This window comes from Hypomesus transpacificus, chromosome 24, assembly GCF_021917145.1.
Source record: "Hypomesus transpacificus isolate Combined female chromosome 24, fHypTra1, whole genome shotgun sequence".
Taxonomy (NCBI): domain Eukaryota; kingdom Metazoa; phylum Chordata; class Actinopteri; order Osmeriformes; family Osmeridae; genus Hypomesus; species Hypomesus transpacificus.
Window position 1 is genome coordinate 1,371,277 of NC_061083.1, and position 27,059 is coordinate 1,398,335.

At 40.4% G+C, this 27,059-nt stretch overlaps 1 protein-coding gene across 1 annotated transcript; it reads left to right on the plus strand.

Moving 5' to 3' along the window:
• The first annotated feature begins 258 nt into the window (after positions 1 to 258).
• ghra (growth hormone receptor a) lies at positions 259 to 25,326 on the plus strand. Its single transcript, XM_047048375.1, has 10 exons — positions 259 to 799; positions 12,264 to 12,393; positions 18,065 to 18,203; positions 18,364 to 18,533; positions 19,012 to 19,190; positions 19,286 to 19,439; positions 19,633 to 19,723; positions 19,853 to 19,922; positions 20,757 to 20,986; positions 21,098 to 25,326. The coding sequence occupies exons 2-10, from the start codon at positions 12,282 to 12,284 to the stop codon at positions 21,930 to 21,932; spliced, it is 1,980 nt and encodes a 659-aa protein (XP_046904331.1). The 5' UTR covers positions 259 to 799; positions 12,264 to 12,281; the 3' UTR covers positions 21,933 to 25,326.
• Positions 25,327 to 27,059: the final 1,733 nt, after the last annotated feature.

Sequence of the window (27,059 nt, forward strand, 5' to 3'; positions counted from 1 at the left end):
AAAACATGTATTTGATTTAATCTCTGAGTATTTGATTTAACACTTGACTGGACTGAGCCCTTATTAATGGGCGTCTTGGTCAAGGGTTGCTGACAGCGCTGACCATAGACCATCGCCACATGACATCAGATGTCCGGTGGGTCGTACACGTGAGACGAGTCTGGACGAAGGGTGTAAGGTTAATGCTACTTTGTATGCCTATTTTTGCGATTATGAAGTTGTTAAACTTGGTGGTGTGATAGACCTGTAGTTTGGATTGGTCTGACTTTTTTAAAATCTCGTAAAGGAAAATAATGATAACTTGAAAATGTTCACGTCCTTACTGTGCGTATGAAAACTGTAAACCTACCAACTGGAATGTGTTACCGAACTTAGAGCTGGCATTCTCACGACCCCTCTCATCTCTCCCGCCACGAACCTCTGGTTTGCTTGTCCTCTTTTTCTCTGCTGCAGTAACGATTATTCTTTCTTTTTTTACCGGGCGGGGGCGCTTTGCTGTGTGAGGAAAGAGCAGCAGCACACTGTGTTTAAAGGGGCTTTGTCTCCCCCAGTTTGCCTGTTAGGAGCAGTTAATGATCGAACTAGCTTAATGAATCCCCTTTGCTGCTCAGAGGGACCAGTTGGATGGCTACAATTATCTCGTTACTCATGAACTATCTCTTCTATCTACTCGCCTTGTTCGCCTACTCGGGAGTTTGAAAACTAAAACACGGAGTGGAGTATTGGTGTCTCGATTTCCAGACTGTCAGATGTAAAAGTCGATTGCCTTGATTTTTGTCACCAGTAAACCTTGTATTGGGTGAGTATGTTTTAATGTTGACAAAATCAAAATATGCATCAGGATACAGTTTGGAATATTCATTGATAGGCTTCAACAGAAGATCTAGGGGGTTGGGTGCGAATGCAACTTGCATACTGGGGGGAACGTTTTTATTGTATAAATGTCTTCGTTGGATTTGTTGGATTGATTCTTATTGATGTAAAAACTTAACCAGAGACATTACTTTTTGATTAACAATGGGAACTCACCAAACGTAACAAATTAAGGGGCGCATGAAGGGGCAGATTTTAGCGTGGCACTGAAAGTACGCAAGAGAAGCATGGTGGGCAATAGAGTGGGTGTTAGGAAAAACTATTTCGCAAATCAAATCCACGTGTAATATCTCTCCTGCATGACAAGAATACCTATCCGTCTCCTGATTAACAGGAACAGAAAGAGGAAAAGTGAGTGAGTGAGTGAGGAAAAGACATACACTAGTATGTCGTTAGGTAAATAGAGATACATTAAACACGTTTTTGATTATGATTGTGTGTTTGTAATGAATGTGTTAGGTTTTTTTTGCACAAATAACGCCACCTCAGTTACAGTATCAGCTTAACACAGGTGAGGCCATATCTATTTTGTATAGTAGAAGGACACACACATCTGCTACATTGGCAAGCATATATGTAATGCATGAACACAAGACGTGAATGAGACATATGAATTATTTCCGTCCAGACTCATACATTCTGTGCTAGCTTTGATACGTGCCTCAATAACAAACATAATGTCCGAAAGATGAACCTAGGTATGCCCCCCTTGGATTAGTGGGCTTTTAGAATACATATTTCTCTCCATCCCTCTCTCTCTCTCTCTCTCTCTCTCTCTCTCTCTCTCTCTCTCTCTCTCTCTCTCTCTCTCTCTCTCTCTCTGTCTCTCACTTTGAGGTCTTTTCTCTAATGGACTGAAGAGGAGCATGATATTAGGAGGCAGACCTGGGCTGTAGGTGATCTAGTTGAGTGTATTGTGGAAGGGAGCTTTCAGAGACATCAGTTACACGCAGAACTTACTTATTAGGCAAATTTTACATATGTTCAACAACCACACAGCACTGGATGTATGGAATGCCGTTTTAGTCCAAATTAATTAATTAAATAAATAGATAAAAAATAGTTAAATAAATAAATATGGCTATGAAATAATCCCTGAAATTTAAAAAGATGGCAATAAATATATAAATATAGCATCATATAATTATATAGCTGAATCCATTTACCTACATCAATAAATAAATAAATACATTTACTTATTTCAAAATGATGTTTTTGTAATGACAACATTTATTTACTTAGTCGGCCTTATCAAATTGATCAACATGGCTTGTCAGGGGATATCATTTTGGCACACATTGAATATTTTGTAGAGGTACTTAGGCGGATAAACTGCTCTACAGAACATAGACATTGATAACAAAGTCTTAAATAGTTTGAGACTCGCTACGCCTAACAAAGAAGACAATCACTGCCACCGCTACGTCGCTACGTCTGCCATTATGTGGATAGCTAGGTCGATAAGAAGGCAGCTAGCTATAGGCTAACTATCTAGCCTCACCATTATGCCATGCCGGTATTACCATTTAGTGAGACTTGAAGTGAAGCCAAACCATTCTAGACATTACCCATACCTTTTGGATTCGGTGTCCTTGAGTGCCGAGAAAGACGCCTTAAAAATAAATGTATTATTATTTACTACTTCAAATTGAAAAGTGAGGCGATCCTTCGATTAAATTGAAGTTTTTGCATTGTCAATATTGGCAATGAAAAGTTGCAACTAACCAAGATCCATTCAACACGTTTCACAATACCCAAACCCAGATATTATATAATTTATGTAATTCTTCAATATTAAATCAAACCCCTACCTCTCGACTCGTTTTAATATCAGTGACAACGGGTTTGGCTGTTCAGGTCTTGGCCAATACAATGGGAGTCATTGTCAGATGGCTGAGTGGTGAGGGAGTCGGGCTAGTAATCAGAAGGTTGCCGGATCGATTCCCCGCCGTGTCAAATGACGTTGTGTCCTTCGGCACTTCACCCTACTTGCCTCGGGGGGAATGTACCTGTACTTACTGTAAGTCGCTCTGGATAAGAGCGTCTGCTAAATGACTAAATGTAAATGTACAATCCAACACTAGCTAGCTGAAATAGCCACACTGATGATGTCCTTTTGAATAATTGATAGCTAGCCAGCCACTTAGCCTACAGTTGCCAACCTGAGACCGGTTATAGCTAACATACCACCTAATGGAAGACGTAGCGGTGGCAGTGATTGTCTGCTTTGCAGGCGTAGCAATGTAGCGGTGGCAGTGATTGTTAGCTTTACAGATGAGTTACACGTCACATGAGCTAATGCAAATGTAACTCAGCGCTACGTCGCAGCTTTGAAAGTCAAAGTCACCACACGTAATAGGTCGCCGCCATCACTCCCATTGGGAACCAATGATAAAAAGGCAGAGACGACACAGATATTGTGGGCAAAGCTTATCTACATTGTATGCTTTTTGGCCGTGCAAGGGCACTTGTCACCCCCCATACAGGTAGCACTGCCCGGTGTTATCGCCCTGGTTTCCAGACTACCTGGTTTCCGTAAACATGCCAGCTGTGCGTTTGCCTAACAGCAGCAGCTGCTGTCGGCCTCTATCACCAGATTTGTCACAAATTCACAAACATTACTGACGATTTTCAAGTCGCATCTCATATTTGCTGCTGTGGGCTAAGAAAATAAAAATTTGCAAGCTCGCATGAAGTTGAATTCGATCACACTAGAGCAAAAACACCAATATGATTGTTGGTCTGTTCCCATGGTAGCTTTCTACATTTGCCATCTTGCACACAAACACAGTGCTTGATAAGTCTCAAACTATTTAAGACTGATCAATGTCTATGTTCTGTTGAGCACTTATCCGCCCAAGTACCTCTACAAAATCTTGAACGTGTGCCAAAATGATATCCCCTGACAAGCCATGCTGACCGATTTGATCTACTAAGGCCAGCATGCAATCTCGGACACTACTTATGTCTTCCATCATCTCTCGAATCTAGGTGTCCTTATCTGCCATCGATCTTGTGCAGCTGCTTTGGTCTAAAGATAACCACGCCCCTCTTGCTTGCAAGTTCGGAAATATGTGTGGCATCAGGAAATAAAAGTCCCATGAAATAAATAAATGTTGTCTTTACAAAAACGTAATTTTGAAATAAGTAAATGTATTTATTTATTGATGTAGTTAAATTAATTTAGCTATATAATTATGTGATGCTATATTTATATATTTGTTACCATCTTTTTCTAATTTCAGGGTTTATTTCATAGCCTATCTATTTATTTACCTATGTATGTATTTTATTTATTTATTTATTTATTTATTTTGTTTTGACTAAAACGGCATTCCATATGGATGTAGCTTAGGTTATTTGACTTTCAAATCAGTGCTCAATCCTAATACCCCAATTTAAAAGAGGGCTATGGGACAGTTTTTGTTGTTGTTGTCAGTTTATAGAATGTACTTGTTCAACATCCTTTAGTAGGTTCAACATTGTACAAATGATGATGTAATAACTCACTCTGCTAACCAGCAACCACTCTTCTGTTGATATAGCTAAGAGATATTAAGTAGCTGAGGCTAAACTCAAGGTACATTCAGATGTAATGTTGTTGTGAAGACTTGCTGCTATTGTCATGACTGATTTGCAAGGGACAGATGTAACCCCTGGAATCACTCTGGAAAAACATTACATTAAGGACTTTGACAATGAATCTTGGATTCAATCTTTGACAATGGATCTTGAGATGTTTTTCTGGATATTTATTGTACAGAAATGGGGCAATTACGCAGTCTCTCATACACAAGGTCTGAAATTCTGCAGGACAATTCCATACTGTGCTTACTCTATAGTTTCTACAGTGTACAGCTTCAGAATTCACTTTCTTATGATCCCTCTCTTACACAAACACTTGTGCACAAACAGTAAGTCCCATTTCTCTGTGTTAGTTTCAAACTCTCCCACAGTCACACACACACAAACACACTCGCATACTCACACAAACACAGTAAGCAAGAGACAACACTCATACACACACCTTCCCTCTTGGCAGCATTTGCAGATGTGTGTCCTGATCCCTTTCCAGAATCTCTTCGAGGCCCAGTGCTGACTCTGAGTTTTCCACTCCTCTTATGAAATAGGAGCAAGAGACATGAGCACCATCCAAAGAGCAGAACTGGATTCCTTTACGTACACACACAAGCACACACACATTCGCAGACAATCACACCAAATAATTTTGCCACCACACCCCTGCCTACTGTTGCTGAGGAGATTGGCATGTAATCAATTCACTGTCCTGTGCATTGTCAAGTTCATGTTGGCCCATGCCCATCTAAAATAACACTGCAGAGTCTAACTAGGCCCAGTATTCTATTTACTCTCCCAGCCCTCATCTGGCCCAAGTTTTCCTACCAGTGTGTATTCTGCATCGCTACATTTGCAAAACATGGAAGCATTGTGTGGCAGGCTAGTTACTCTGGTGTGCATACCCAATGTTTGTTTTGGTGTTTGGTATACTGTACTTTAATGTATGGGAGGTAAAGCTACTTGTGTGCTTGTTTAGGTCCATAAGGAACATTGAACTCTGTGTCTTTCATCAGTTACTTTTCTATGATAATCCGTTTCAGTGCAGGATAGTTAATGCAAGCGTGCTAGTTTTTTTCGCTATCATTTGAGCGCAAACACTTTTTTGAAAGATCGGTAGGCCTATCATTTAGAAACTTTCTTTCTTTCGTTTTGTAATGTTTTCTTATCCTACCTCAATTCTGACATGTGTGCCGAGTCCGACACCTGGACTTCTGTGTGCGTGCTGCAGTGGCTATTTGGCAAGCTCAGGGGAGTGCGCTGAAATGGAATTCTGCAGGCATCGGTTTGAGTTTTCGGTTAAACTGCTTTGATTTTACAAGCGTTGATTGGGATACTTGATCCGGGATTATCAATCTAAATTAATGCACTGACTAATAAAGTAAATTGTTAACACTCAAACTTTAGATTTTACTGGGGCACAGAAGATTTATACTGGGGCACAGCAGATTTATACTGGGGCAAGTGCCCCAGTAAAAAGGGTCTAACTACGCCCCTGACTGTACCCAAGCAGAAATGGGGGATTAGACTGAATGTAGAAAGCACTTAATGTTAGGTGTTTGTAGAGTGGCTTTAATGTTTAAGAGTTGAGGGTCTTTGCACAGCCAGAAGGTCTTAGTTGCGTGGGAACCTTGGATGATGTGCTGTTCTTACCTGAGGCTTCTTGCTGTCACATGCTGGTGGTCCTGAGTCCCCCCAAGTCCCCCTTGTAATCTCTGTGCTGTGCAGTTGACCCACTCTTAGTCATACAGGGAGAAAGAGAGAGCGAGAGAAAGGCAGGCATTGCATAGAAAGACAATTGATGTACAGTGGCTTCAGAAATTATTCATTCCCTTTCACTTTTAGAAGTTTACTGCGTTGAAGATTTAAATTTTTTCACAATTGCTAAAACACTAAACCCCATTCTCCGAATCAAATGTTCAGTGGCCTAAACCCATTGTTGAATCACACACTCTTTTGGCAAAACACTAAACACATTCTAATTTACAAAAAACATTTTGCACTGTGATGCACTTGTGCTGGAAAAAATAGGCGGCAAACAGTAAACACAACTACAACACAGTTATCATCTGTACACAATGACTCAAATTGTTCACACTTGTTCCTAATGGTGATTTGTAACAATGTCAGCTTTCACTGGGGTGTCCGTATACGAGAATAGTTCAACATCAACCAGACTTTTTTGTTGTAAATATTTGCCTTCCACCATACAGCCCTTTTTTCAACCCAATCGAAGAGTTTTCCTCTGAGTGGCGGTGGAAGGTCTATGACCTACACCCATATACCAGGGAAAATGTCCTACAGGTAATGGAATTGGCCTGTGGTGACATACATGTGAAGTGTTATCAAGGCTGGATCCAGCACACCAGAGGGCTTTTACCCAGTTTTTCTTTGTTAGCCTTTTTTACAAGCAATGTCACAGAGGGCTTCACATACGCCCATATAACTGCACCCTCAGCCAACCTCAACCCTACATTTAGACATTTACATTTAGTCATTTAGCAGACGCTCTTATCCAGAGCGACTTACAGTAAGTATAGGGACATTCCCCGAGGCAAGTAAGGTAAAGTGCCTTGCCCAAGGACACATCGTGATTTGACACGGCCGGGAATCGAATTGGCAACCTTCAGATTACTAGCCCGACTCCCTAACTGCTCAGCCACCTGACTTCTTAGGAAGACAAGGACAAGGAAAAACTCCCAGAAAAACTCACTCGAGAAAAAATGGAAGAAACCTTTGGAGGAGCATTTCAGTGAGGGATCCCCTCCTCCAGAGATGGTTGGCGAAAGAGAGGTGCAGAACACAGACTAAACATAGTCATACATCAGGAAAGTGTCAATGGGTGTTGAAATACCAAAATCCAGTGTTTCAAAATCCAAAAGAAATGTTCTTTATTGCTACCTAAATGCATGATCTGTGTATACATAAACAAATGTGTCTGTACATGTAACTACATGCCCTGGATGCTGTGTTCTCCATTTTTTTGTGTTGTGTCTAATGATTGCTCAATAGTGTTTATATATTGATTTGCTGTATTTATGATCTGAAAGCATTGTTTGATTTTGAAGTTTAATGGTTTAGGGGCGAGTGTTTGATTTTGCCAGAAGAGGTTTTGGAAATGTTGTTTGAAGATCTGGTTTTAACAGTTTTGAGAAAATGGGTGACAGGTTTCAAGAAATGTGTATTAACAATCGAGAAAAACTGTAATTGCAAATGATTAAGATTGCCCAGTTGCCCATTCATTGCCCATTACTCAATTGCTAATGACAAAGTGAAAACATTTGCAAATGCATACAAAACCTAAAAATGAAATGTCTTGTTTACATAAGTATTCATATCCTTATTTCAGTACTGGAACCAGGAGGAGTCCTGGTTCCTCCAACATTCTTTCATTCCACAATTATATTATTGAGGCCACTGAGCTCCTCAAACACTCAAAGGTTTGCCTTGATCCATGTCTTTTCACAGCTGTATCGTGGAGGTCGAGTTTCTGGGACTTCATGGCTTGGTTGTTGTCCTGTCATCACTACAACACAATAAAATGTGTTAAAAGTAATGGTATCTGATTACTCTCTGAAGCCACTTTGTTTTAGAATGTGTGTGTTGGCGTCTGAGAAATCTGGCTGCCTGTCCTGTCTACACCGAGTGATGTTGTCACCTCATTGTGTATCAATAGGCCACTTAATCATCACATCTTGGAATTATCTACAATGTGTTGAGGTCAATTTCACTGAATACAGTATAAGGTGCCAGATAATCGTTACCCTTCTCACCACCGCTAGTTGGGCTCGACTTTATCACTTGTCCGGTACAACGTTGTTCCAAGTAAAATTATGCAAAATAGATATTAGAACATTCTGCATAGCTGTGAGACCTGCTTTACAATTCTGTGTTCAAAATTACAGCAGTGGCCAGGCTAGGATATGATAATTTCACATTGAACCATAACATGTAAAATTTATTTTGAACCGTTAAACGTTGAATGATTTATTACTCTTGCCTCCCTTGCATACCTCCAAGAGCTTTCACCACACTATTTTTTCCTAAAGGTCCTAAACTATGCTTTGCTATCATATTTTCTGTGTGTTTTGTATGTATACTTTGAAGGGGCCAGGGCTAGAGACCACTCTCAGACAACACAAAGTGACCCCTCACCCCCTGACATTTTCCTCAACACCCTCAACCCCCCCCCTCACTTCCACCCCCTATCTTCCGCCATTTCAGAACTCCTCACCCTCCCCTAACTACCCTCAGATGACTAGCAGAGTTCAGATCCCAGAAGAAAATAGGGTCCAGGGTTGTCTGTGGGAGACGGAGTACATGAATGTGTGTGTGTGTGTGTGTGTGAAATCACACAAGGTGGAGGCTATGGGGGTAGAACCTCAGTGTTTAACTTGGGACCTCAGAAGGCAGGGCTAGAGCCACAGAGCCTCCCTCTCCTCTGATTGGCCAAAATGTATTTCTTGCCTGTCAAAGGGCCAGTGATAAGTTGTGGACAGGCTGGTGGGAGTAGACTCTGTGTGCTTCCACCAAGAAGGTTGGCTTCCACAGGAGAGCATGATCCTTGTTAAAAATAGAGGGAAGACTGAAGTTTGGGATTAGCATTGGGGAAACATAGCATGGAGCTCTGCTTTGTTGTACAACTTCTCCAAACATTCCTTTTATAAAACACTAGACTGTGGAAATGGAGAGAAAGAAACTGGAAAAAAGGGAAATGGATGGAGGAGGGGCCTATGATGTGCTGGTGTGGAAAGAAGGAGTGTGTGAGGGAGGAATTTCATTTTGACTAAACCATTTCTCAAAGCTAAACAACCTTTCTGCATACAACACTCCTCGCACTAGAATCTCTGCAGTATATATGCTGGCCCTCTGGCTTGAGAATACACAAGCACATTCACTTTATCCATATTAATTTATTTTAGAAATATGAATTCTGCTGTCTTGTCACTGAACGACTTTGATTATTTCTCATTGTATAGATTTGCTGTTACTAAGGAAACCAAACTAGCATGTTTGTGTGTGTGGAGTGGGTCACCAGAAAATGCTCAAGGTCTCAGGATAGCCAGTGTTGAACAAGGTTTGGGGTCTAGCCTGTGCTGTAAATAGCCAGGGGGGAGGAGGAGACAGTAAAGAGAGGTTGTCTTGTATTTAAAGGTTGGACAGAAATGTCAAACAAAATGTCTCTCCACCATCTTGGTGACCAGCAACAAACTATATATTAGGAATAATGCTCTACACCACTGGAACAGCCAGGGGTATATCCATCAAGCCTAAGCCGTGGCTATGCGGAAATGGGTTTTATAAGGACATGTTATCTAATTGTTTGTGTTTTACAAAGGCTTAGGTTTCGGCCATTGTGGCCATTGCAGGACTGTAATAAACACCACCAATCATTGCGTTCAGAACAAATGCAATGATTGGACGGCATTCAGACCAAATGCAATGATTACTTGCCTGTTTGCGTACCTACCTGCGTGCACTCTGTCCTGTTCACTCATTGGCCCAGACTTACAGTATATTGTATTACGCTATCAGCATGGCTTGACTAGTAACAAGTCAGTGGGATTGTTTTGTAACCATAAGTTACTGCAGTAAAAATGTTTTCTTCTTTAACAATGAACAAACAATCAAACCTATTCCCCTATGGTTTAAAGGAAGACAATTCAAAATTGTTAAAACACTTTTCTTGAAACGGTCACCCATTTTCTCAAAACTGTAAACACAAAACCAAATCTTCAAACTAAATTTACCAAACCTCTGTCTCTTCTGGCAAAATCAAACACTCGCCCCTAAACCATTTAACCTGAAATTATTATACACAACACAAAAAAATGGAGAACACAGCATCCAGGGCATGTAGTTACAAAATGTGTTTATGTGAGCACTGTACATGCATTTAGCAATAAAGAAAATATTACATCATAACTTAGTACTGTCAACAAAGAAACAACGGGGTAAAAACCCTCTGGTGTGCCGGATCCAGCCTTGAAAACACTCCACACCCTGGAGATTTACCCTGGCATATATGGGTTTTGGTCATAGACTTTCCACCGCCATGCAGAGAAAAAACCACTAATTGGGTTGAGAAAAGGGCTGTATGGTGGAAGGAAAACATTTATAGTAAAAAATGCTGGTTGATGTTGAACTATTCTCGTATATGGACACCACGGTGAAACCTGACATTGTCCCAAACCACCATTAGAAAGAAGTGTGAACAATTTTGAGTCATTGTGAATTATAGATGACAACTGTGTTGTAGTTGTGTTAACTGTTTGCCGCCTGTGTTTACCATTTTGCAGTACAAGTGCATCACAGTGCAAACATTTTTAGTGAGTGAGAATGTGTTTAGAGTTTTGCCTGATGATTGTGAGTGACTGATTCGACAAATGAGTTCAGTGAGTGAGAATGTGGTTTCGTGTTTTAGCAATTGTGAAAAACTGTATCACAAAAAATACAAAAAAGCTAAGGAAAATAAACACAATTACATGTTACATTCGTCTGATCCAATAACATAAATTATCATTGTTTAAATGAAACACAACATCTCAAGCAAAAATGTGTTTATTTTTTAATTTTTTAAAGCTTTTAATATGCCTTTTTCATTTTGTTCTTTACAGTAACTCTGTTCTTTGCTCCATGTACTAAAATCCAAGCACTATCAAAAAAGCCAACTAAAATAAAGCACACACTACATTCACTCTTTGCTCTTGTCGATCAGGTTGCATTATCAGCATCACACTAGATGTTTTCCCTCACAATATATTAAGGAAAATATCTCCTTGCATGGCACAGTACAAGGTCTAACTGTTATGCATGAATTAGGACTGATTGATGGTTGAACTGTGGTGCAAAGAAGTTTTGCACATAATGAGAAGAGGTTCACAGTTATGGGAATGATTTGGATCGAGACCAAATTTTGGACATTGGCTGTTCACCTAAGAAATGTGCTTGGCAGTGTATGAAAGCAATGTAAAATGTATTTCTGTTTTGCAAAAAGAACACTGTTTTGCTTGTTAGGTTATGATGGAGATTAATTTATTTGCAAACAATAGACTCAACAATTGACTCAATTTCAGTAGACCAAGTTTCTTGACATTGTGTTACAGTAACAGGTTTGCAGAATTGAATCATTTCAGGGAATCTGTTTTATATTATGCTTATTCAGTTGCCAAAATTTACTAAATACTCTGTGGCAATAGTTAGAAATAGATCACTATAATTTATCAGTTAATCTAGCTGTCAAACGTGATTAAAGAATGTGCAGAACAGCAACTGAATCTCTGGTTTGTAAACACAAAGCTATTGAAAGTAGTAACTCACTGGCATAATCGAATCTATCAAATCTAATCAGGTATAATTACCATGTCATTCACTAAGCTTTCTCAATGGTTAATGCATTCCTTTTGGGTTCCCTAAGCCGATTGTTGCAATTGCCATACTTTTTGTCCTTTCTGAAGGGATACATTACTGTAAATGCTTAGAACAAACATTGTGGGCAACATGTGGAGGGGTAGACAGATCAAGGACAGCCTAGATGTTAATTATGCCCTGTCCGGTGTCATGTTTCACACAGGCCATCTGAAAATAAATGACAACTGCTTGTGCCACTATATCAGAGAGAGAGAGAGAGAGAGAGAGAGAGAGAGAGAGAGAGGGAGAGAGGGAGAGAGGGAGAGAGGGGAACAGATATTGGCTCAGTATTTCACATCAGTATGTCGGCACAGAGCATCAATGCTAATTGTCTTTTCTCTTTCTTCAAATTCCTTCTCTCTTCTTTACCATTATCCCATTCTCGATCTGTCTGTTGTCTCCAGCAAAAGGAATAGCACGTTATGGCCTCTTCATCATCATCCCTCTGCCGCATCATCCTTCTCTACCTGCTCCCCTCCTGTAGTTGGTTGACTGCTCTGGGACTTTCACCCATGGACAGCATGACATCATCAGGTAGGTCCCTGCTAATCTCAATCACACATATGTATGTATGTTCACACACACTCTCATGCACAAACACACAAATGTGCACCGGGTGGCACTTTCATTTCTGACCAATAATTGTTTCACAGCTCATCACCTTGACATTATCTGCTTATGCTCTTTCTGTAGTTTTAATCGTGGCATTAGCAGTTAGATTATAATACCCATCATATTGAAACAAATGTCTGTCAAAGAAGTCTGTATTTGCCAAGAGGACTGAGTCAGTGTTGGGCAAATCTCTCCCTTCTCAAGTCAAACAGACCACAGATCAATTCAACTGTGGAGGGTAAATATTGGACCCAGTCTGAGTCAAAGTCCATGGACAGGATGGAAGGAAAGATAGTGGGAGGGTGGGATTGGTGCAAGAGAAAGAGGGAGGAATGGGAGGAACAGATGGATGGTTCGAGGGCCCACATGTGTATCTAACTGGCTCAGCACGCACTTGCGAGGAAACCACAAGAAGCAAGAACGCTGTGTTGGAATGGAGAGCTGCTAAATTTGGTTTGAATGAGGGACACTCCGGAATTTAAAATTGATTTGTTTTGGGTTGCCACATAGTTGTAGGAATGTTGCTGTAGTTCTCAGAGTGTGTGCAGTGTGTGTCTGAACAGTATGTGTGTGTGCATTTGTGCATGTACTTGTGTTTTAGGACAGTGACCCATGTCTGGTTAATTCAGGACTAAAAAATCTGGGAACTCATGTATAAACGTTGCGTACGCACAAAAAGCTTGCGTACGCTGGTTGAATGTGTGGGCCGTTTTGAGCAAACGAAAAAGTATTGTCTGGCTCTGTAACACGGCAAATTTAACTGAAAAGTGCCGAAACTCACCAAACATTACAAAATTAAGTTACCACTACTACGTTTATGACGTAGACTATTCAAAAAACATAAAAATAAAAGTTTTATCATTAAGGTGGATGATCACACCAAAACCCAAAACTGGAAATGTTATATAGCCTTCTGTTTAATCCGCTACCACTTAATAACTTCTGTTCAACTTGAGGGTGTCAAACAAACGACAAAATCACTGTTACAATGCGCCACCACTCGTTTCTTAATTAAAAGTTTGACATCGGACCATTTCTTCTTAATTTCTGCCGTGGTCCGGTTCTCCGAACCCATAGCATTTATGTCACTATAATAATAATAATGATTTTATTTGTAATCAGGGCCGGCGCAAGCACCTTTGCCAAGATATTTCAACAGCACTCCCCCCCCCTCCCCCCCCCCCCCCCCCCCCACGGTTAATTAATGGACGGACTTCGTAATTTGGCGCCCCATAGCAAACACCGGCCCTGTTTGTGATGCACCTTACATTGAGCTAAATCTCAAAGTGCTACAGGTTAAAAACAAGAAAGGGCGCCAATAGTGACAGTTTTCCACTGCGCCGACTTTCTTTTGACGCTAATACCTTATGACAGGCCACCAAACAGGACATATTTTCTCGCCTCCACCTCGGTTGCCAGAATCTGTGAGATCGTTTATTAAATGCATTTATTAATGAACGTTCATTTTAGGTGATGAATACCGTTTATTCGAAGAAATACGGTAATTCAGACAAATAAATGACCTCAGGAGCGCATTTATAGTCCATCTGCTTATTGATTTATGGGAGGGAGGCAAGGCGGGGTCAATGGCTTGTTCACGTGCGGTCAATCTCACGTTGATTGTGATTTATAAAGGAAAGGTGCGCAGGACCTGGCATACGACCGGTTGTATACATGTGAATATTTCTGTGTGTAGGTACTTTTCGAATTTTGGCCGTGCGCCAAAACTTTTCTGGTATGAAAGCTGCGCAATCTTTCATACATGAGGCCCCTAACCACCAGTGGTTGGACTGGCTCCACCAGTGTCTGAGGATGCATGGATTATGCAGTCATGAAAGCACTTCCTAATGTACTAAGACGTGGGCCCCTCTTGGCACTTTGAGGATTTATGGTGTTGGCAGTGGATCAGAACTCTCTCCAGACTGTGACCTGTGGTTTAGAGGTTGCTTTTAAGCATGGGATAGCTGGAGAGCAAATGAGAGTAAATTAATAAGAGAGGCCAAGGGATGAAGGGAAAGTGAATGAAAGAAGAAGGGAGAGTGGGGGTGATGGGAAATAAAAAAAAGATTTGTTGGTTGTCTTTTGTGCATTTGTGGCTTGGCCTAAGTATGTCTACACATAACTGAATCACAAATGGTTAGGCATAGATCCAAGAACCTGACCCCTAAGATCTTTTCCCAACCTGGCTATCTGAGAGCCTCTGTCTAAGTTTTTAATCTTCACCAGGTTTGCAGAACCTCACGATTATTATTCAGGCCTCAGTAGCCATGTTGACCCAGTGTCTTCAAATAAACTGTCTACCTCCCTTTCCAGACTATTTTGATTGGTTACCAACCAGGCCCGTGGAATAGCCAACTGGCCCACTCTTCCTCAGCAACCATGACACATATGTATACAAAGAAGAGCTGCTGATAGAGAAAGTATCCTCTATCCTCCTTCCCTCCCTTTCTTTCCTCCTTCATTCCTTCCGCTCGACATTTCTTGTTTTCTCCATCTCCCCAAAAATGACTTGTATGACAGGACTTAATTAGTAAAAGCTGTGTAGGGTTTCACATACTTGACCCTGTTCATCGTCAGGGGTGGTACATTGAATGATAACTAAGACTTCCTTACATCACAGTATTGTCTTATAAAACAAATACTCACAGACTAAAATCTATTTGTTGCCGAATTGTGTATGTCCAATTGTCTGTCTTGAGTTTCTAAGTAAATATATGCTTGATGTTTTCAATATTGGGTCTGGGTGGTTGTTTTTCACAGTTTTTCATTGGGTATGAAACCGAATTTGTACCATTGTTCTATCTCTTCTTTTGCTTTGTTTTTTAGGCCCTCCTCATATGACCTTGGCCATGAGATCTGGCTTCTTTCTCTTTCCAAATGACAATAATCACCTTTGAGTAGGCACAATTTAAAAACTTTGTTTTGTCACGTTTGCCTTACAATTTATTTAATTCATTTGCAATGTTATGATTGTTTTCTTTTGTCTTCGTGCTTTATTATACAGATTTTAAGTGTGACTGGAAAGTAAAGGAGAGAGGGAAAAACATGCAGCAAACAGCCAAAGATGGATTTGATTCCTGGCCCCCATTTGCAATGTTATTTAAATTAATCTTAATGCTTAATTCTTGCTCTAATTTCTCCAATAAAGTGAAATAACAGTGATTTGAGTATATTTTGTATAATAATAATTAGGCTACACAAGGCAAAATATTGCTGCTGCTTCAGTCACCGCTTTAGTCAGCAGATGTCAAATTAGTTACCCTGAGCATTTTATTTTTTTATTGCCACCTAAGGCACATTTGCATAGATTTCACCAAAAGTGTTATAATTCAAGCATAATTTAGGCATATATTGTTTTCCGCATTTTTGCATGTAATTTATAATTTGAGTTTGCCAGTTAACATTATAAGTAAGTCAAAAAACTTCCATACTCAATTAGGTCCAATGGTTAATTGTAAGTTTGTAGCTGACCAATTCGTTTACACCAGAGCCTTAGCTGTTACCACTGTGCCTTTGCAGATCCTTGCTCCCATTCAAAGCATTGCATTGTTGACTTTTTATTATTATAGTAGTGCATGTCAATCGATCTAGCCTCCCTTACCCAATTTGGACATTATTAAGCAATTACGTCCAATGGTAAATTCATGCGGGGGGCATCTGCGTTCTATAATTGCCTTCATTCTTTTGGGAAGGATTTCCAATAGACTTGGGAATATTTATGCTGGATTTGCTTCCATTTAGCCACAAGAGCATTAGAGAAGTTGGGTGCTGATGTTGGGTGATTAGACTTGGCTTGCAGATGGTGTTAGAATTGATCCCTATTTAGTTTGATAATTGTGTTTAGGTCAGGGATCTGTGCAGGTCAGTCAAGTGTTTCTAAACCAAACTCAACAAAACATTTTTCTATCATGCTTTGTGCATGGGGGCATTATCAAGTCAAAACACGAAACAGTATTTCTAAATTGTTGCCTCTTTAATGTCTCAAATGACAATGAATATTTCCACCAGTAGAACTAACAAAACTGTGAAATACAGCATGATGACACACATACTGCCAAACACATGTAGTTGCAGGAGTTACCAGTCCTATTACAGGTTTATAATGGGATAATTATGTAAAGTATACAGTGTATTACACATCAGACTGCATATTTTAGTTTATGGCTCAGTCAAGAGATGTCACAGTTTATTTTATGCTACCTAAACAATGACAAATGCATTGTAAATGTCTTTTTTCTGAAGGAACAGAACAGCAAAACATTCCGCATTATCACACGTAGCATTTCAGATTTCACTTACAGTTGGGAGTGTTTGCGTTTCCATTGCTGTTTTTAGATGTGTGCGACGTGTTCTTGACTCAAATCTGTGATGTCGAAATCAGTAAAGGGAGAGCGGGGAGCAGAAATCAATAGTACCTTCAGACACGTATTTATTGCTGCGCCAAATATAGGGTCTGGATGAGACTGAGGAGAGGAGTAGTGGTCAGGAGGAGGGTGATGAAAGCAGGAGGCAGCAAATGGAAAAGCCTCTGGGGCTGGGAAAGAGGGAGGTGTTAAGGTGTACGGTACATGGAAGAGCAACACAAGTGTGTAAGGAGTGAGGGTTGGGGGGGGGGTAATGAGGTTTAAGTGGGGGGGTGATGTGATATTAAGCCTATCATTTCTTTCAAAAGAAGATACATTGAATTGAATTCAGATTGTGTGTAGGCTTCACAGCACAGATTTTGTTATTCTAGTCCATACTCTAGCATAGTCAGGATACAGTGACAATGAGATTAAAGTGTCCATTTAAGAGTAGAGTCTGGTCCAGAGCAGTCTCAAAGAGAAACATTGAAATGCATAGTGTTCGTTGTATTAGCTTGAAGCGTTATTTTTATAAGCTATAGACTTATAAACATATATTCACTACATATAAAGGATATGCAAAGTACTGTAAAATATGATTAGTTTAGTGTACATAATTATTAACTGGACAAGTACTTTTGTTGCCATCAAATTGGAGGATTATGTCTATAAAATGCTATGATACAAGTCATATAGAAATTAATTGAAAGATAACCAAAAGTGTAAGTTGACAGTCAGCTATTTAGTATCATTGTCAATGCACTGAATCCTGTCAAACTCAAACAGGACCAGAGTGTCTAACCAAAGGATTAATAAATGTGTTGTTGGCAAAGAATTTTGTTGGCAAATAATTTTGTATGTCTGCTCAGTATATGGACACCTAGTCAAAATTGATCATGAGCATTCATTTGCGGTTGACAAATGCTTTGTTTCTGTAATTACCTCCAACCTTCTGGTTAGGCTTTGATGCCAGATTTCAGCCATTAGAGCATATAGGTTGGGAACTGAAGGAAATCTTCAAGCTAAAACATTACCAATCACTTTCGAGAAAAACAAGGTTAAATGTGGAGTCGCCACGATTTAAACAGGAAACTACCAAGACTCTTTGTAAATTGGTTCCAGCTGTTTCATCGTATAAATCCAAATGATTAATGTAGATAAATTAATGCAAGTAAAATGATGAGATTCTAAATTTCTCTTTCTACCACCTCGCCTTTCTTTCTCTCGCTCTCTTTTGTGCCCACACTCAGATCCCTTTCTCCGGGGCCCTCACTTCACCTCCTGTAAGTCCCATGAGCAGGAGACGTTCCGATGTTGGTGGAGCTCTGGAAGTTTCCAGAACCTCTCAGAACCTGGAGCTCTTCGAGTCTTCTACCTAAAGAAGAGCAAGTGAGTGTGTGCATGTGCAAATGTTACTAATTTAGCTTTTGATCTCACCCACAATTTGTGAAATACATTTTTCCACTCTCTCTTTGCCTACCTTCTATTCCTTCAACCTTCTATTCCTTCAACCTTCTATTCCTTCTATTCTATTCCCTCTATTCCTCAGCTCCATTTCCAGTGAATGGAGGGAGTGTCCTGAATACTCCTCCTCAGTGGAGAACGAGTGTTACTTCAACAAGAACCACACTTTCATCTGGACCAACTACTGCGTGGAGCTGCGCTCCCAGAACCAGAACATCACCTATGACCAGTTTTGCTTCTCTGTGGAGAATATTGGTGAGGCCCAGTACTGAACAACACCGACATGGATCAAATGACTCAAGATAGAATTGGACACTGATTGTGCAGGATTCTGATAATAAGTGGCTTACAAAGTAGAATAGAATATTTGTCCTCATGTTATGGCCCTGTACTCATCCTCTCACATAAAAAATTGCTTGTTGGGCATCATAGATCAGCCTTGTTAGCAAAAGTATTATAATGCAGCATCTTCTGTTGATATAATCTAAACAGCCAATTGTCTCCTGGAGTTTGAATTTGACAATATTTTGACTGCTGTTGGTCATGTTCTAGTTTGACCTGCGCCAACAGTGTGACAATCTCTGAGTCTATAAAAGAGCACATCTGGAGCGTATTTCATGAGCAGTAAATATTCTTGTTTGGAAGATTATGACAAGGGTGGATGGATGGATGGATGGATGGGTGGGCAGGCGGGCAACCAGATGTTGATATTTGTCCCTTTGCCCTCTGATAGTGCACCCTGACCCCCCTGTGAGACTGAACTGGACTCTGCTGAACGTGAGCCTCTCAGGCCTGCACTATGACATCATGATGAGCTGGGACCCTCCACCTTCGGCAGATGTCAAACTAGGCTGGATGAAACTTGTCTACGAAGTCCAGTACAGAATGAAAAAAAGCACACACTGGGATGCGGTAAATGATACACAGGCAGACACCAACACTCACACACACAATTTCTGATACCAACATTCTAAGGCTTAAGATTTGTCCGACCTCTTTCCCTCCAGTTGGATGTTGACAGGTACACCCAGCAGACCATCTATGGCCTTCACACAGAAGATGAGTACGAGGTGCACGTGCGCTGCAGGATGCTTGGATTCACAAACTTCGGGGACTTCAGTGACTCTGTCTTTGTGTATGTGCCAGGAGGTTCCAGCAAAGGTAAGATGTCAGGAAGTGAGATCATGGACAAGGGACAGAGTCTTTTTACATAATGATCAGACAAGTATGATGTGATTGTTGAGGAGGGGATTGTGGTGAGGCAAATTGTGAGATCCATCCCAAAGGGGGTCTTATGCTTATTCAGTTGTTTTGAAATGATTAATGAGGAGGATATTTTGACTTTCTCTCTTAGAGTCCTCGTTTCCAGTTACGCTGGTCCTCATCTTTGGGGTTGTGGGTGTGATTACACTCTGTATGCTTATTGTCTTCTCTCAACAGCAGAGGTAAGCACACTCTCTCTCTCTCTTTTTCTCTCTCTCTATCTCTCACACACACCCACATACCAACCAACCATCCAAACAGAAAATATATGATATCATCATTGTCGAAATATGTTCCTCCTCCCCTTTCAGACTGATGGTGGTACTACTGCCCCCTGTTCCAGAACCCAAAATCAAAGGGATAGACCCAGAACTACTTAAGGTACTACATCACAGATCAATTGTGTGTGTGTGTGTTTGTTTGTTTGTATGAGAGAGACAAAGAGAAAGAAAAGGAGACAGAGAGAGCGAAATACAACTAAGAATGCAGTATTCTTGTTTAATAATATCACCTAAAGCAGCCAAAAATACAGTATATGTGACATGTGCTGGTAAAAAGGTCTGCACGTCATCAATCTTCAAGTCGCGCTAAGATTATTTATTAAGAGTTTTGAAGAAGTCACATAATAGACAACATTTTTAGGGTAACTGGATACTCATAATTTGTCGTGCGGAGAATCGATAGCCATGTATTTGAATGCCTTCCTTAGCCAAATTGTTGTTAGCTATGTTTGCTAGCACAGTTGCAACAGCGATGTCCATATGGTTGGGGTGGAGTTAACCATTGTTAACCATTGTTCCCACCCCATTACCTGCCAGTAGAAAGTGAAAAAAATCTAAATCTTTCAAGGAGATTCTCTCCACTAGTTGATTTAAGAGGTACCAACATTCAAATAAGCAAATCTCATTCCAATATTTTCAGATTGAATGCATGATACATATCCATGATACTTCATTTGAAAGCTTACAATCTGCACTTGATGTGTACTAAAATACCAGCACCTGTCACGTATGTCATATTCAATCAGTAATTGGCAAGTGTTGCACAACTTTTAACCAGAATGTTCTGTGTTTTATAAAAACTAAAAAAACAATGTTTTAAAGGTTATGGTAAACAATAATGACAGCAATATCAGATGGGTTATGAAGGCTTTGCCAGTTGGCCATTGTGCTTCTGTCGGTTTATGTCTGTCTCTCATCACCTTGATCCCACCAGAAAGGGAAACTGGAGGAGCTGAACTTCATCCTGAGTGGCGGGGGTATGGGGGGGCTCCACTCGTACTCTCAGGATCTCTACCAGGATGAACCCTGGGTGGAGTTCATCGAGGTGGACTGGAAGTCTGAGCTCGAGGAAAAAGAGGACAATCAGAGCTCTGACACCGAGCATCTACTCGCGCTGCCTTACCCAAGCCACCACACTCACCTGGGCTGCACACACACTCTCAGGTACGCTCTAGGTTCAGTGGTACTCAGATGTTGGGTTTGTTGATGCTAATTTGCGCATGGTGTAATTGTCTCGCTATGTAATGATACATTTCTCTCTCTCACTCCTCTCAGTATCCCTGATGATGACTCTGGTCGAGCTAGCTGCTACGAGCCAGACCTTCCTGAGCCGGGGGCTCTATTGTTGATGTCTACCCTTCTGTCCAGCCAACTCCACAAAGGTGAGCCCCTTCTGGGTAACCAAAGTTGGGTGAAAACCCCGAACCGGGAGGTTCCAGTTTTTGGCCTGGCTCCAGAAGTCCAGACTCAACTGGAAGAGACTCAGAGCTGCGTCAACGTGGATTTCTACGCTCAGGTGAGTGATATTACTCCCGCTGGAGGGGTGATGCTGTCCCCTGGTCAACAACCACGTTCCCAAGAGAACAGCACCATCACGGAGCAGAGCGCGAAAGTTAAAGAGGAGAAATGCGAAGAAGAGAGTGAAGCTGAGGAGTGGAGGAAGAGGGTGAAGCAGCTGTTGGTGTTACATCCTGAGGGAGGGGGCTACACCACGGAAAGTAGTGCCCGCCACGTCAACACCCCCATCCCCCCTTTACCCAGAGAGGAATACCAAACTGTGCCCCCCCAGTCCCTGGAGACCACATTTCAGCAGGGGTTCTTCTTGCACCCTGGTGCAGTGGTAGGGGAGTACCAGTCCCCCTACATCGTCCCTGAGTCTCCCCCAGCCTTGTTCCTCCCCCCTGTTTCGGACTACACTGTGGTACAGGATGTTGACTGCCAGCACAGCCTACTCCTCAACCCTCACTCACCCCAGACCCCCCCACATGGCCCCCCTCAGCACCCCACAAAATCCAACCCCACCATACCCATTGACTACCTCTCTCCAGACCTGCTGAGAGAAACTACATCTCCTAACATAACTGGGGGTTTTGTAGGGAGTAACTCATAATCACAAACAGACTGATTGTACATGAGCGCTGCTGCAAACCAAATATGTCACAACATGACTAAACCGCATGAGTAAAACCCACACAGTTTGTGAGGGAAGATGCAGTAAGGAATTTTGTGAAAATAGAATTTGAAAGTTAGGTTCTGTCAGTACTTTTGAAGTTGAAATGTAACAGATCAAATGTTGTCAGAGAACGGTTTTTGAAGGCTCGAGGGGGTTAAAAGTGAAATTTATGTTAAACGCATCCTATCAGAACAAACTTTCAAATCTAGCTTTTCTACACACTTCTTCACCCATCCAGCACAAGAGCCAACCAACAAGTTGTGACTGACTGAAGCTTTATGCACAATATCTGTTCCTTGGTGCCATTTTACTCTGCCTTAACTCTTCTTAAGAACATTATGATTTGAACAAACTATGTCTATATTAGCTCGTGTTTTCACAATGTTTTGATGAAGTCATATTGTACAAGTTGAAGAAGGCAGCAGTACAGTCTGCAATTATAAAGGAAAACGTTCTTTCTATACTCTCAAGAATGATAGCTGTGGCTATTATATACCAACCCTATAGCAGACTCTTCATTATAAATAAGGGGCTGTTGTCTGTGCTCCTTCATACGGTACATTAATTATCTTCTGATTACCTCCAGTGAGGACCTGACACAGGACCATGGAATAAGAGCCATGAGACAGCATGTTGTTCACGCCACAGTGAGTTCAGGTGCAGAAATGAACTGATAGCATGATCAAACAACAGTTATCTCTCTAGCAGCAGCAGGGAGGAGCCATCTGTAAATGGTTTCTATAAAATAGCCTTAATTACCAGACTTTACTTTTCTTGTGGAGGGACAATAACTGGAATCATGCTACGTATTTAAAGGTTCCTCTCAGTTTCTTTCATGATCTTTGTATACTATTAGTGCATATCTTATGTAAATGTCTGTCTTTTTTCAGTTAGGCTACTCTACTGTGCTTGAGCAAATACCAAGTACGTATAAAAAGTGGAAGACTAGTAGCTTGCACATTACCCCACCCTTACAAGCAACCCAACACAAACAACACATTCAATTAATCAAAACCTTGCAAAGAACCATGACTGTCAAATCAACACATTAAGCAAATAATAGAATCAGAACAACATTTTTGTTACATAGGAGCTGCTATGCAGTTACACTTCATTATGGTTTAGAGGTACAAGTTATTACACAAGTGAAACACACTGTGGAAGTTGGGATTTCCAGGTGTGTAGATATAATTGATCTTGTTTTATTAACACAACCTTCAACTGCCCTTCTACCATGTCCACTTATCCCATGCCTTTCCTGCATACTTTTCCTTCTTATACTTTAGTAAAAATCTATACCGCTAACACTGAATACCACTTAATTGCATAGCGATTCCCATGTACCTTCAATGTTTTAGATATTGCTATGCAGTTCCGTGTAGTTAATGTAACCTTAATGTAAAGTGTTGCCATCAATTCTACTAGATCACAGAGGTGTGTTGTATTGGATATAGATTAAATGTATCGCGATGGGGACGATGTTAGGCATGAAGAGCAGCAGACAGTACCTTGTCAATGCATTATGAGCACACACAACGGACTGAAACAACTAACACAATGACCATGTGTTAATGACCTTTTATCCTTTATAAGAAGACCTTGATAACATCAAACAGCTATAAATAAGCTTTATTATTATGATGATTTCATAGGCTGCATTAAAAGCTCTCATTCCGTTACAATGCCTGTTTTTAAAAGAATGATTCAAAAAGTGAAATATAGATCTTTGTAATGTTACTGCCTGATGAGATATTTATCTTCATGCTTCTGTAGAGTAATGTGGTAGGTCATTCTGAACCCTCTGTGGCAACAGTTCACATACGCTTGGGAAATGAGGATATGCATAAGCATTATGAGATACTATGTATCACACAGCACGTCATGAGCCTTGCTTGCTCCCTTGGTCCCATTGAGAAACCTCTCAATGATCTTCGGCCTGTGCTGTGATCATTATGTTATCAACTAGAAATGTCTTAACTCTGTTAGTGCCCTAAAGTACATGTACGTCTGCATAAATATTTTGTTACAAATTCAAACATTGTACTGCTTGCTTGATTAGTACATGTTTCTATTTGCATTAAGCCTTACCAGAGGTAGGCCGAGTTTGCAAAGTATGCGGTGAAATGTAATGCATAAAGACCTAATTCTACCGTGTCATATGAAATATGTATAATCTATCTGCAATGTTTTGAATCCTAACTAATGTTAGGCTTAGATCTCTCTCAGTGTATACAGTAAATTAAGACATATTATTTAGAGAAATACACCGAAGAATAGGCTTCAGTTGTTTATTTTGTAATTGTGTATGTCTGCAGACTGGAAGGATTATGCATGGCAACCCGGCATATATTTTTTGCATACTGAAACTGAATGATGAGACTCAGATAGTTGCCAAGGTTACAAATAGAAGGAATGGAATGTTTACGTTTGAGTTTTAACAGTATGTTGGTATGAGCGTATGTTAGTCAATTTTTGTTTAAACTTTGTAATCTTACTGACACTTTAAAGCATGCACTTTCTACAAATTGTATTACATATGAGTGGTGTAGTCCACAATTTGTATTACAGACTAAATCAAAACTCTTTAAGCTATTTAATAATAATATAGGTTCTAACCCAATATAAAAATACTCCAACATAATAAGAACTCTGTAATATCAGTATGCTATTAGTGTTAATATGTTCATCTAATATTAAATGCTGTATACACTTTTGATCAGGATTGTTTGATAGATACACAGTAAAAAATATGGCATACTGTATGATTTGTGTAAAAAGTTATATCCCCCAAAGATGTGACCACAGAAGTTTGTCACGCATGGGCTCAAGAGTTTATAAAGAGGTTGAACAGAGGTAATAAAGATGTCTAGACTGCTTTATACCTACACATCTCGATGGATAATAATTATTTTCATTAAGGATGTAGTTGTCCTAGTTTTATCTGTAAATCCATTGTAAGTATTTTCACTTGACAAACACAGTATTATATGTTTCAAATTGTGCTATTGAGGTCAACAGAATACTCTTTTCTGATCTGATATGGGTAGTCCCTTCAAATGTGCTTCTTCCACGCATCATGTGCAAATCTGTACTGTGCAAAACCAGATTGTTTCTGTTGAAGTATTCATTTGCAGCCAGACACATTAATGTGCCCTTAGTAGGCAAGCTAGTTATGCTCTAAAAAGCTTAGTTGCATTTGGTGAGGATCAGTAGTGTCTAAAAAAAATATCAAGCTGTATTTTATGGTTTTGTGTTTTTCTTGACAATCAAGCATTTGGTTTTTGTCAAGTTACTTTCAAAAAGTCAAACAATAAATATGTATATTTAGACACCCTTTTGCCTGTTAACAATCATTGCTTAATATATTTTTACAATCCCAACCGTAATGTGTTCAATGATGATTTGTTTCTATGTACAAAACTAATGCAGGCCTGCTTATATCAGTTTCTCCTTAAGTTCATGGTGGTGCATTTAGTGTTCTTCTCTGTAATGATTTAATATGCTGAAAGAAGAACAACAAAATGATTAACTGTGAGAGGCAGTTCTGATCAGTTCTGAATGTACTATGACGGTGGAGACTGTTGATTTGGCAAAGGTCCAGTACAGCATGTGTAGGGCTGTCTCTGTACGTGTCTAAGTAAGAGATTGGTGGAGAGCAATTCAAATGTGTGTGTGTGTTTGTGTGTGTGTGTGTCTCTTGCCTTTTCCCCTTTTTGGGACTAAGTGGACTGGGAAGCGCTGAACAAGCAGCTGTGTGTCGGAGGGAAAGCAGATCGGACAATTAGAATGAGCCTGTGTACTGCTCTGCTCTGTGTGTGGTTGATTGGATCAGAGAGCTAGCCACTCACAGACCCTTCGTTTTGGGCCATTGCAGGTAATTACCCATAGGTCTGTGCTCCCGACTATTGGATCTTCAGAACAATTACGCCCACGCCAGCAGCTCATCCGAGCATCATTTATTCCTCAGCCAGCCGATTGACCTTTTAAGATGCTCAGCCTGAACGCCAATTCAGATACATTACAGAGAGCAAGCTTGGGTGACGGGGGTGTTTTTGAAACTATCTTTCAATAGTTTTTGATGTAACCTTTTGTTGATTTCACAACAGACTCCTGATGTGGAGATAGGAGAAAAATTTAAGAAACCTTGGGAGGAGCAATTCAGTGAGGGATCCCCTCCTCCAGAGATGGTTGAGCAAAATCTCCTGAAACATAATTTCAATTTACGTTACAAAAAAGAAGTTCATTCTTTCCAAAGGTCATTTACAGTGACAGCTATATGCCCATACTGAAGGCTGTCTAAGGGAGGAATCATTCAAAATAAGTGATTAAAACAACAACATATCCAATATCAGTGTCTTATGTTTATGTCGTTCGGGTAAACATTCTTTGATTTATTGCAATGGGTTAACAACACAGTCACATAATGCAAAAGTAGAACTGAGAAAAAGGATTGCTCCCAAATGTCCCTGAGAAATTGAAAGTAGCAAAGGAAACAAGGACAGTTGTTATCAATGCTTTTCTTGTCAACGGTAGCTCAGGGACATTTTGCTGTCATTGGTTGCAAGACCAAGATGTGGCAGGAAAGGCCTACCTGGCTATGAACTATTGGGACTTGAGATTCACAAACTTGGAGGGTGACATTAATTGGATTGCCAAGGTTTATCAAAGTAAATTCCAGTTTCCAAAAAGAACATTGGTACCCAGGAAGACATTAACAGATGGCCCTATATAAAGGACACCAAGGGTAAGGAGGTTGAAGTTGAGCTCCTGATTGGAGGAAATGTTCCAAAGCAATGGAACCTTGGAAGATTATGAATAACCAAGATTAGAGACCTTAAAAACCCTTTTGCGATGGGTGGTGAATGGTACGATTAACTCTTGCACTGCCAAGAGTAATGAGAAGGGAAAGGCTGACTAACTGCCAATCGAATATAAATTGTAGATGTAGATCAACTCCTGGTTCAGCACTATAACCACTTTCCTGAAAAAGAATACGAGGAGAAAAGTGAAATGCCAGTTGACGATCACATGTTGACACTGAGTGCATCAAGTTCAGTAACCCTC

Bases quoted from the DNA above. Each gene is read 5' to 3' on its own strand.
- ghra (XM_047048375.1), top strand. From the start codon at position 12,282: ATGGCCTCTTCATCATCATCCCTCTGCCGCATCATCCTTCTCTACCTG. The intron at 12,394-18,064 runs GTAGGTCCCTGC...GCCCACACTCAG, and splicing joins GGACAGCATGACATCATCAG to ATCCCTTTCTCCGGGGCCCT. The intron at 20,987-21,097 runs GTACGCTCTAGG...CACTCCTCTCAG, and splicing joins GGCTGCACACACACTCTCAG to TATCCCTGATGATGACTCTG.